The sequence below is a fragment of the Myotis davidii genome, unplaced genomic scaffold, assembly GCF_000327345.1.
Source record: "Myotis davidii unplaced genomic scaffold, ASM32734v1 scaffold88, whole genome shotgun sequence".
NCBI classification, from domain to species: domain Eukaryota; kingdom Metazoa; phylum Chordata; class Mammalia; order Chiroptera; family Vespertilionidae; genus Myotis; species Myotis davidii.
Genome location: NW_006300377.1, coordinates 2,545,638 through 2,557,951, shown reverse-complemented (window position 1 = coordinate 2,557,951; position 12,314 = coordinate 2,545,638). Strand labels below are relative to the sequence as shown.

The 12,314-nt window shown below is 39.6% G+C and overlaps 1 protein-coding gene across 2 annotated transcripts in view; it reads left to right on the top strand.

Moving 5' to 3' along the window:
- The window catches only part of THRAP3 (thyroid hormone receptor associated protein 3), a 49,598-nt gene that overhangs the window by 25,911 nt on the left and 11,373 nt on the right, over nucleotides 1–12,314 (top strand). For both annotated transcript variants that reach the window (XM_015572839.1, XM_006777295.2), the window contains exons 3-5: nucleotides 4,392–4,563; nucleotides 9,226–10,128; nucleotides 11,575–12,282. In XM_015572839.1, coding sequence (XP_015428325.1) covers nucleotides 4,427–4,563; nucleotides 9,226–10,128; nucleotides 11,575–12,282 — 1,748 coding nt within the window. In that variant the 5' untranslated portion in view covers nucleotides 4,392–4,426. The remainder of the gene's footprint in view (nucleotides 1–4,391; nucleotides 4,564–9,225; nucleotides 10,129–11,574; nucleotides 12,283–12,314) is intronic.

Below are 12,314 nucleotides of genomic sequence, written 5' to 3'. Positions count from 1 at the left end.
CTCCCCTCCTTGTGTTCCTATGAGAATTGGAGATGTTTTATCTTGGTAACTGCAGACAGCAAAGGTATTCGAACATGCCTTCGGCTGTTTTGCTGATACTCATCCCATGCTCAAAGTGCCAACAATCATCCCATGTTCAAAGACTGTTAAATCACGTTGTTTACCCATATCTTCAGAAAAGAATCACTTCTGTCGTGGTAAACAACCTGCTTCCCTATTTGTAATGGTCTGGCCTAGCAACTTTAGCATTGAAATTATAGCTAATTTGCTTACAAATGTTAGGTGGTCATAATAATCTGGCCACTCAGATTATCACGTATATTTGTTGAGAGAAGAAACTTCATGTCTTTTGGACACTTCCCTTTTCATGTTACTTGCTCTTAATCTTCAGGTGACAGCTTAAATACCATCTCTTTACCATCCTATCTAAATAACTACCACACTGCATATATATGCCAACATAGTATTTTCTTTGTCTTCTTCCTAGTACTTACCAGAATTTATAACTACAATATTGCTTGCTTGCTTATTAGTCTAAGTGAGCCTAGTTTATAAGCTCCATGAAGGCAAGGACCAAGTCTTCTTTAGCTTACCCACTGTCTAGATAGAGTCCTCTTGAATGAGTTAAGTATTTTATTGATTTATTTCCAACTGTTGTTTGTATCATCCAAAGTTATTCCACGTAATTCTCAAGGTATAGTGATGTTTTTACTGTTAGTTTCAATTCACATTAAAGAAGTTCCAGGAGTAGGAGTGAGGATGGTATCACAGTATTGCCACTCTTTAGTGCACTTGTCAATTCTAGTAAGTTTAATATATGTAGACGTATTAACTTTGGCTCTGTATGTATTTAATTGACAACTTTTTCTCTGAATGAAATTAGCTTCTTAATTTTCCAATTTCTGATGGTTGTAATGAGTATTTCCTTTTTCACAAACTGTTGCCTGTTCTTTTTCTTCTAAAGTCTGATATTGTTCACCTGTTGTGTAAATGATCTAAAAGGATTTTATTTCTGGCTCAAGCTAAAATTGAAGATTGGACAGAGATGTTGCTAGGCAAGACTATCCCTAAACTTGTAACAGAAGAAAGCCATTCAGCAAGAGTGAACCCAGAGAGAAAATCCCAAAATATGTTGAAGGCCAACTAGCAAAACAAAATGTATTTTCAATATTCAGTTTCTATAAATTGTTCATGTACATCTCCACTTCCTATCCCTGAGTAACTTATTCCTCTACCCTGGCTTTGTATAATGATACTGCTGCCAAAAATCAGTTCCAAATAAAAGTATCTTTGACCTTGGTAGAGCACACAACAGTTTGATCCTTTGGCAGGATCAGACTGTAGGTCTTTGGTGTCCTCATTACGCAATCTCTTACTCATCACCCTTTGTCTCTGGCTTCCTGGCACTTTCTCGGACCTCTCTAAATTATGTCTGTGGGATTATGGTTGTTTCCTATGAACTGGAGTTATAGTAGCTTCCTGGACTTTTGCCTTTCCAGAAGTTATTAAAATTATGAATGTAATAATTAGAAACAAATACCATCTTTCAGTTGTCCTATCTCTTGGAAGATAGGAAAGATCTCCTACCAGATCCTAAACTTGGTAAGAGCAGAGAAAAGACTTAGATCTATGAGTGACTTCTGCGTGCCAGACATTGCTCTACAGAGGTGGAATAATAGTGGTTGAGAACACTGGCTTAAAAAACAAAAACAAAAAACCAACACTGGCTTGAAGCCTGGTTGGCTGGGTTTAAATCTGTAAAATGGGACATAATAATGCCCTCTTTGTGCCCTGGATGGTGTGCTCAATGGTTAAAGTGACGGCCCATTAACCAAAGTTTTCTCAGGTTCAGTTCCCTGTCAAGGGTGCCTGGTTTGCATGAATGCAACTAGTCAATATGTCTCTCTCACATCGATGTTTTTCTCTCTGGCTCGCCCTCCCTCCTCTTCTCTCCCTCCCTTCTCCTCTCTCTAAAAATCAATGGGCCCTAGATGGTTTGGCTTAGTGGATAGAGCATCGGCCTATGGACCGAAGAGTCCTGGGTTCGATTCAGTGAAGGTACATGCCCGGGTTGTGGGCTTGCTCCCCAGTGTGGGGCGTGCAAACACAGCCTATCAATCACTTTCATAATTGATGTTTCTATCTCTCCCTCTCCCTTTCTCTCTGAAATCAATAAAAATATATAAAAAATAAAATAAAATAAAAATCAATGGGAAAAATATCCTCTAGTGAGGATTAAAAAAAAAAAAGCCCTCTTTTGAGGATAAAATAAGTTTGTTAAAAAAACCCACATTTTAAAGCATTTGTTAACAATCCTATATAATAAAGAGCTAATATGTTAATTAGACTGAACAGCAGAATGACCCTTCCAGATGATCTTCAGGACAAAGCCGAACAAAGCCAGGGCTGTGAGGGCCAGTGCAGGCCTGTGCTTGAATGAATTTCGTGCATTGGGCCTCTAGTAGTTCATAAATAGCAGAAGTAAAACCCGTGAATTACTGAAGCAGTTATTAGTAAAAGTTTATTGTGCACACACCAAAAACACAGTTCATAAACTGGCAGAACTCAAACCAAAACATGGAAGGAGGCTCAGGTCTATGTTGTTATGAAGCAGCTTACTATATAGTGAAAAAGCAGTGAATATGATTCACAGTGATTGATTATAATAATAGAATTTTCAGTGATTACTTCCTATTAACCTTGGGAAACAGTTCATTTTTGTTTATGATTTCCAGAGGCATAAGCAAGAAATGCACATGTTAAGGTAAATGCACATGCAAAATAAGCTAAATTAAGCTTTATTTGTTTGACTGAACAGGTTTTGTTTGCTTAGGGAAATTTCAAAGCTGATTTCCCTTTTGTTTTTTATTTTAACACTGTTCTGGGCATGAAGTAAATAAGCAAGTTGAGATTTCTTCTGGTGGAAAGCTCACCTTCTAGTTGGGTAAAGATAGAAAGCAAAAAAGTAAGCAAGATAGTTTTCAAGTACTGAATTGAGTTTTCCGAAGGGGAAAAAAAACAGGTACAGGATTAGATCCTAGAAAATGACTGGTGGCTACTTTTGATTGGGTGGCCAGGGCAAACCCCTGAGCAGATAGCTTTTGAGCTGAGATCTGAATAACAAAATCTGTGAGTAGGAGAGGGTGAAATATTTGTTGATGATTATTTTTCCCTTACAAGCTGGGAGCAGCATCACTTAAAAGAAGCCATTGCTAAGCAGTGAGATGGCGAGGTGCGATGAAAAAAGCCCTGGCGTTCTGGCTGTTTACTGGCTTTGTAATCTTTGACAGATTCCTTATTCTTCCTGGTCTTTGGTAGACACATACTTTAGCACTGCAGTGTTTTGCTACTTGGAAGATGCCCAAAGTTCTAGCAGGATATAAAGAGAATAAGTGAGTTAGCTTGACAGCGCACCTTACTGACCAAACCCAGCAGTCAGGGCAACTTTGAGGTTCCCTATTCATTCCTGTAGAGGAGAAAGAAAAGGAAAGACATTTTGTTTTTTTATGGGAGAAAATGACCCTATAAGAAAGTTGATAGTAACTAGCTAGAAGAAAGTAATGGATCTTCACTTTATAAATTATTTTAGTCTTATGTTTATGGATTAATATCCTGTATTTTACAAGATGTACATATATGTTGTTGTGGTATTAAAATATTTGAGAACACTCTTGCACTTTTTTTTAAAAAATATATTTTATTGATTTTTTACAGAGAGGAAGGGAGAGAGATAGAGAGCTAGAAACATCGATGAGAGAGAAACATCGATCAGCTGCCTCCTGCACATCCCCCACTGGGGAAGTGCCCGCAACCCAGGTACATGCCCTTGACCGGAATCGATCCCGGGACCCTTCAGTCCGCAGGCCGACGCTCTATCCACTGAGCCAAACCGGTTTCGGCTCACTCTTGCACTTTTAAAACCTTTTTCTTGGAAATAAATATTAAGGCTATGCCTCATGACTTCAAGGTCTGGGAATTAGAGAAATGGTCAGATGTGTACCATTTCCAAGATAGACCATAACCAAGATATCATTGCGCATGGTTTATTCTGTTAGAACTGGGAAGCGTGTCTCAGGTCATTTCAGGTCAGCTAACTTAGTTGGCAAAGCTTGTTTGCTTATTGCGAAAAACTGTGCACTGAATATTGTTAGCTCTCCTCATTTTTGCCAGTATTTTATAGTGTTACCCAGTTTGTGTGATATGTCAGGTTTTCCATCTGCTGCTGTGGTGTGGGTCTGTTGGGATTGTACTGCTTAGAACTCAAATCCTTGATGACGGGGGAGAGAGAGGGAGTTAATCAGTTATTTCATCTGCATTAAAAAAAAATGTTTCTAAGAGAAGTTCAGGTTTGCAAAGGGATTCATTTATTTGAACCTGTTTTCTTACATTAGGTGTAATTGAAGAGTGACTGACCCTTTCTTCAGAGATGTCAAAAACAAACAAATCCAAGTCTGGATCTCGTTCTTCTCGCTCAAGATCTGCATCAAGATCTCGTTCTCGTTCATTTTCAAAGTCTCGATCCCGAAGTCGATCTGTCTCTCGTTCAAGGAAGCGAAGGCTGAGGTAAGTGAGTGTGATTGTCTGTTGAGATGATAGTTGCATTGGGCCAGATGGGTTTTTGAAGATCTTTTGTTAGATTCTTTCTGTGAAAGTCGGATGGTGGTGGTGGGGGGAGCAGGGTTTGGCTTGAGGTGGAGGGACGTTGGGCTGTAAGATATTCCAGGTTTCTTTAAATGCTACAAATCTAAATCAGCTCTTCTTGCCATATTGTTTGCCTAATTCCTTTTCTCCTCTGCACATACTATTTCTCATCTACTTTGGAAGAAAGCATTTTGTATTTATTTGAGCTGCTTACTTTTAATCTCTACATCTGATGATTTTTCATTGAAGTGTTTTTGGAGTCTTGGACCAAAGTTTATTTTCATCAGGAAAGAAAAGATAGCTAAGAGGATTAATAGTATGATCAACATTGCAAGGAAAAGAAGCCTTAACTCACTAAATAAACCTTAAAAACTATATCAGGAGTTTGTATACACTGGATGTGCCAATTACAAGCTGCATCTATTTAGTAAACACATCTTAAAACTAATCTGAAAATCACTATGTAGACATCACCTGGTCTTCTTACCAAATGTGCAAGTAATTCTTTCAAATTTATTACCAATATTCTTTAATTCAGTCAGTTTTCACACCTTTGGGTGGTATTTCCCTATTTCAATTATGTCCTGGAATAGGATGCCAAACCTCTGGCATCTTTTTCTCTTAATGTGTTGTGAGTTGGGTTTTTCAGACTTTAAAACTGTTTTAGTTTTCTTTTGTGAATAGATAAGAACCTTTCAGTAGATACAAGTTTCTGTATGTGCATTAGGAAAATATTGATGTATTTAAACCAAAAGGGGAATCTTTGCACAATTTCACTTTTTGTCAGAATTGCATTAGGCAAGGAGGTAATTTCTCAATTTTGCCACTTGGAACCCTTGCTGTTTATTTCTGATAAGTCTTTATAATCCTTTTCTTAAATGAACTGATTATGAAATTTAAGCCTCAGGAAAAGGTGCTATTAAAAGCTTTATTTTTGATGGTTCCGTAGTACTTATATAAGAGTCTTAAACAAATGGTTGATGGGATTCCCCCCCCCCCCAACAAGAACAAGTTAATTTCTTAAATGGAATCTGTGAGAAGCTACCTGAAAATTAATTTCAGACCACAGGATGAACAAAAAGTAGGTGTGCATAAGTATTGATGACTCCAATACAATATAGAACAGGAAGTTACAAATTTTTGGTCTTTCCTCCAAACAAATACTAGATATTTTTTCTTCTTTTTAAAGATAACATTACACCTTGAGGGTAAGCACTCTTAGCTTTTCTCCCTCTCATGTTTTTTGGGCATGCATTTCCACCCCCAAACTTTGTTCAAGCCCTACCAGTGGTCGGCAAACTCATCAGTCAACAGAGCCAGCTATCAATAGTACTTTAAAATAGACTTGCCCAGGCCGAAAACAGACTTCTGCGCATGGGCCACGAAGTTTCAATTGCACTGTACGTGCGTACCCGCACGTGGTGTTTGTGGAAAAGCCACACACAAGGGGCCAAAGAGCCGCATGTGGCTCGCGAGCCGCAGTTTTGCTGACCACGGCCCTAGACTAAATAGAGCCTGTCTGTTGCCCAGTCGTGTCAGAGTCTGTATAAATAAAATTCTATCCCGCCTTCTCAACTCCTCCAAAAAACAAGAGGGAAAACCCACTAAATAAATTTATATCTACTTTAGGAAGTTACCATCAAGGCCTTGGGACTGAGCAAAGACTCTTAGTAACTCCTACCTAGCACCCAGAGTTTTTTATTTGGGCTGATTAAATCTATTTTAGCCTATTTGGTTCTGAAAGGTAACATTTTAGAACTTTATTTAGTAAGTAAAAACTAAGTAATTGGTTCAAAAATAAGAGGCTATACAACCAAAACTCGGGGACAAAATAGAACTGACACAAGTCAAATTGAAAAATGTTAACCACCTCTGAGGTATTTGTGATAAATAGAACTGGGAGGATCTGTCCGGACAGATCTCTTCTGCTTATTCTGCAAATCATTGGCATGGTCATCAACTTGGCAAATGAGGAAAAAATATCATAGGCAGGCAATATGTGTTGGGGTAGTCTAGAGCCCCTTTATGTGCTATCTTATACCTAGAAAATTACTGTTTTGGAGGAAATTCTCCACTAGAAAACAAGCTTTTAGACCTGATGCTAGTGTGACTTCTCTTCGCAGAGCCGAGATAAATTTGCCATGGATGTTCAGTTCTTATTTCTGGCTTATCTGTTTCATAATTTTTTTTCTTTTTGTTTTCCTTCTCCTACAAGGAAATTATACTATCCATCCAGAGAGTTTGAGAAACCATGCCTTTAAATTAACTTAATTGCTGAGTTTTATAGAATTGGAGAAAATTGATTGTTTCCTTGTATTTCACAGACTGTATCCTTTTAAGTGACTTTTTGTAAATAACTTCATTTGCAATCTGCAGAGACTCATGTTCCTGCATCTGTGCAGTGACTGCGGGTTTTGGATGCAGTATGCCACAGGGCCGTCACTAGTAATTGGTGACAGAAGCAACAGTAGCCTCTGAGGATGGCAACATGAATTAAATCCTCCTTAGTTTGGTGGTACAGCACCTCCCTCAAGTTTAGTCACTTAATCTGGTCACATTCAGTTGCATAGCCTGCATCTGCCTCTTCCTTCTTTTTTTCTTATATTGTACTGTTTTCGGATGAAAAGTGTGGAAGGTAAGTTTGTTTTTAAATTGTACTTAAATAGCAACCATTAATGACCAGCATTATCATGCACCTTGCTAGTTGCTCTTGTTCTTGGCATAAAGAACCTGAATAAGTAGTAGAAAACTAAGCCCACTTTGTCTTTACATTAAATTAAATGTAAATTTCTTTTTTAAAATGTCATTTTGTTGTTAAAACCTGTCACATTTGCTAAATGGAGTTATTTATAAAATAATTGGTTTCCAGTCAGACCTGCTATGAGGCCTGCTGAGTAACAAGGGTTTTTATTCTATATGTAATTAAAATATTTTTGGAAAGCGTTTTCTAGCAATTTTACATATTTCTAGCTAACTACTTATGAGTAGTGGTTAATGTTAATGATGTGTATTATAGTTGACAAGAAAGGTGTTATCTAAGAACCCCAGTGGATTTTTACACCAGCAAATACAGTTTTTGGCTTTTTGATCAATTGATAAGCCTGGTATTCATGGACATAAAATTTTTTTAAAAATATATTTTATTAATTTTTTACAGAGAGGAAGGGAGAGAGATAGAGTTAGAAGCATTGATGAGAGAGAAACATCGATCAGCTGCCTCCTGCACATCTCCTACTGGGGATGTGCCCGCAACCCAGGTACATGCCCTTGATCGGAACCGAACCTGGGACCTTTCAGTCCGCAGGCCGACGCTCTATCCACTGAGCCAAACCGGTTTCGGCCATGGACGTAAAATTTTTACAAAGTTAGGTTACTGTTCAATACCCGTGATTCTGGAAATGTACCTTTGCCAAGTTAGAGTTCTATATTTTTAAACAATAAAGAACACAACTTAGGCTTTAGGTTGACTTGAAAGATGTGCATGGGAAGGAAGGGTGGTTTTATAGTTTCTCTGCTAATCTCTGGTGTACTTGTGTGTCTTACAGTCAGTAGTGCCCTCTTGTGGCACACAGTTAATCTCCTGTAGTTCACAGAAACTGATCTGGTGAGACCATTTCCAAGTCCCCAGTAAAAAATTCATACTTGTATGCCTTGCTGATATGATTTCAGTTAAAAATCTTTTAAGCTTTGAACAGATGAATTTTCTAAGTCCCTAGTTAAGTGGCTTAATTTAGATCTGTTACTGTGTTTTACAATTCTAGGTCTTAGTGGAAACTAAGAAATTAGCCCTGCACAGACAGAGGTGAATAGGATGGGGAGTAAAGTGTTATAACAGCATAGGGGCCAAAGAACCTGAACAGTTAACTGTTTGGATACCGTAGTTTGTAGTTCTTCCTTGCTTCCAATGATCTAGGCTCGTGGTCGGCAAACTGCAGCTCGCGAGCCACATGCGGCTCTTTGGCCCCTTGAGTGTGGCTCTTCCTAAGCTTTAGGAGTACCCTAATTAAGTTAATGACAATGTACCTACCTATATAGTTTAAGTTTAAAAAATTTGGCTCTCAAAAGAAATTTCAATCATTGTTCTGTTGATATTTGGCTCTGTTGACTAATGAGTTTGCCGCCACTGATCTAGGCTCTTGTAAAATCCCCTGTGCTGTAGAATCATAAGCAATTACTACACTATATTAAAATGGCCTTTGTTTAGTTTACTGCATTAAGAACATTTTGCTATTCTTTCACTGCAGAAATATATCTCTACTTAAATGTGCTATACCTGGAGTGAGGGGCAGGGGTGGACTATAGGGGGTCAATGGAAGAAAAAAGGGGACATATGTAATACTTTCAACAATAAAGATTTATAAAAAAAATGTGCTATAATAAGTATCCTTGGCATCTTATTTGTTAAAATGATTCTTATTTGTATTTTTGTACTTAACATGATTCATAAGCAGTGGGATTAAATATTTAAGTGTGCTCCCTCTGAGCAGGAATTTCAAAATGTTACATTTTATTGACAGGTTTTTCAAGAATAAATATGTTTGTGTCAAAATTCTAACATTTCTTCTCCCTTTATCCCCTTTTCAGTTCTAGGTCTCGTTCCAGATCATATTCTCCAGCTCATAACAGAGAGCGGAATCACCCAAGAGTATATCAGAATCGAGATTTCCGAGGTCACAACAGAGGCTATAGAAGGCCCTATTATTTCCGTGGGCGCAACAGAGGCTTTTATCCATGGGGCCAGTATAACCGAGGAGGCTATGGGAACTACCGCTCAAATTGGCAGAATTATCGGCAGGCATACAGTCCTCGGCGGGGCCGGTCCCGATCCCGGTCCCCAAAGAGAAGGTCTCCTTCACCAAGATCCAGGAGCCATTCTAGAAACTCCGATAAGTCTTCCTCTGACAGGTCAAGGCGCTCCTCATCCTCTCGTTCTTCCTCCAACCATAGCCGAGTTGAATCTTCCAAGCGCAAGTCTGCAAAGGAGAAAAAGTCCTCTTCCAAGGATAGCCGTCCATCTCAGTCTGCTGGGGATAACCAGGGAGAAGAGGCCAAGGAGCAGACATTCTCCGGAGGCACCTCTCAAGATACAAAAGCATCTGAGAGCTCGAAGCCATGGGCAGATACCACCACCTACAGTGCTGGTTCTGCATCACGGGCATCGGCAGTTTCCGAGCTGAGTCCCCGGGAGCGGAGCCCTGCTCTGAAAAGCCCCCTCCAGTCTGTGGTAGTGAGGCGGCGGTCTCCCCGTCCTAGCCCTGTGCCAAAGCCTAGCCCTCCACTTTCCAGCACATCCCAGATGGGCTCAAGTCTGCAGAGTGGTTCTGGGTACCAGGCTGGGTCACACCAAGGTCAGTTTGACCATGGCTCTGGGTCCTTGAGTCCATCCAAGAAGAGCCCTGTGGGTAAGAGTCCACCGGCCACTGGCTCCACATACGGCTCGTCTCAGAAGGAGGAGGCTGCTTCAGGAGGAGCAGCCTATACAAAGAGGCAAGTATCTTGCTTCCCTGGCCTGGTTGTGTTTTTATTTCACCAGCTGGCAGTTTGATTGTAATGTAATCTAAGTTAGAGCTGTGATTAATGGTAAAGAGATAATCCCCATTTCCTAAACTTTTCATTAGCAAAATTGAAAAGCATCACCTAAGGACATCTTAAGCTTAACTCTAGCTTTCCTACCTTCCTGAATTTGTATTGCAGCATAAAGTTTCTTTAAACTACTCTGAAATGATGTTTTCACATTTAAAAATTTGCCTTGGATTCTACCAATGTAAGCCAGAGAACAGTAGAGATTTGTGGGTCAGCTATCAAAAAAATATGATCTTTGCCAAAATGAATGGCCATTGGAGCTGTTAGACCCGCTAAGAACCACCATCTACTGTGATTGATCTACATCAGCCCATCATGGTGAAGAGCTGCACCCTCACACCCTCCAGTTGAGGAGACTGTGCAGAATGGGAAAGTCCAAGGCTTAGACCAGGAAGGCCTTGTTTTAAAAATCACAAGGTGGGTGTATTCCCAGTAGAAGCCAACTGGGCTGCATGTTAGGAGAGGATGGGACAATGCTTTCGTCTTTATACCTTGGGGGACATGGTGAGTTGGAACCTGAATCTTCGTGTGGTTGGATGGATTGGGACAGCAGAGACATAACGAGGATGTTGGCTTGGGACCAGGTTGTCAAGAGGGATTTACCAGGCAAGGGGTATTTCCCTTTTTCTTTTATTATTCTTTGATATCCTGCTGTCCTTTGATTCTGTTTTACCATATTTCTCCATTAATGGTACAAATGAGATGTTAAGAATCTACTTTCCAGCCTTCAGTAAGTCTACTTTAAAATGTAAGTTTGGTTCCTTGCCAGAACTGTGAATGTCTTTAGAAGACTTGGGTATGAGCTCTGCTTTTCCATAATAAAGAGTAGGATGATTTCCCCCCTGCTCTCAATTAACACATGTTTTGTTTTTATTTGTGTTTGCAGTATATTTCATATTTAGATCTTCTAGGTGACTTGAAGCAAATTTGAAGTCTCTTTTGAGACTTGTATTTCCAAATGTGAGTTGTATAAAAGCAAAACAGTCCAAGGTTGAACATTCTATGTTAATTTTGCTGAAAGCAGATTATAAGTGACTGAATGAAGGTTGGATAAGACCTTAATTTTTTTTTTCCTAGAACACTTACAGGTAAGTAGGTTTTTGTTTTTTAGTATCCTAAAAATTACCTTTGTTATCTTCTTTTTGGTTGCTTTTGTAAGACACAACTCCATGGACCATGTATTTTTCCCTTAAATTACTAGAAAGTAGCCAAGGAGAAAGTCCTTTGGTAACACTGGAACCCACAAGACATGTTTATTCAGAGATTCAAAAACCCAAGACCAGTGGCGCTGTTTTAGATCAGGTTGCTTAAGAAGCCTCTTGTGTGTCTCCCTTTTGTTTCTATAACTAGGTATCTAGATGAGCAGAAGACAGAGAATGGAAAAGATAAGGAACAGAAACAATCAAATACTGATAAAGAGAAAATGAAAGAGAAAGGGAGCTTCTCCGACACAGGCTTGAGTGATTCAAAAATAAAATCTGATCTGTTTGCTCCCAAAACTGATTCTGAGAAGCCTTTTCGGGGTAGCCAGTCTCCTAAAAGATACAAGCTCCGAGATGACTTTGAGAAGAAGATGGCTGATTTCCACAAGGACGACATGGATGATCAAGATAAGGACAAAGCCAAAGGAAGGAAGGAATCTGAGTTTGATGATGAACCCAAATTTATGTCGAAAGTCATAGCCGGTGCAAACAAAAACCAGGAGGATGAGAAGTCAGGCAAATGGGAGGTGTATGCACCTTCAGGGAAGGAAAAGCAAAGGAAAACAGAGGAGCTGGAGGAGGAGTCTTTCTCAGAGAGATCCAAAAAGGAGGATCGGGGAGGGCTCAAGAGAACCGAAAGTGGGCACAGAGGGTTTGTGCCTGAAAAGAATTTCCGAGTGACTGCTTACAAAGCAGTCCAGGAGAAAAGCTCATCACCTCCCCCAAGAAAGACCTCTGAGAGCCGGGAGAAGCTAGGAGCCAAAGGAGACTTTTCCACAGGGAAGTCTTCCTTCTCCATTACTCGAGAGGCCCAGGTCAATGTCCGGATGGACTCTTTTGATGAGGACCTTGCAAGGTGAGGTTTAGTCCTTGATCGGTGACCTAAAT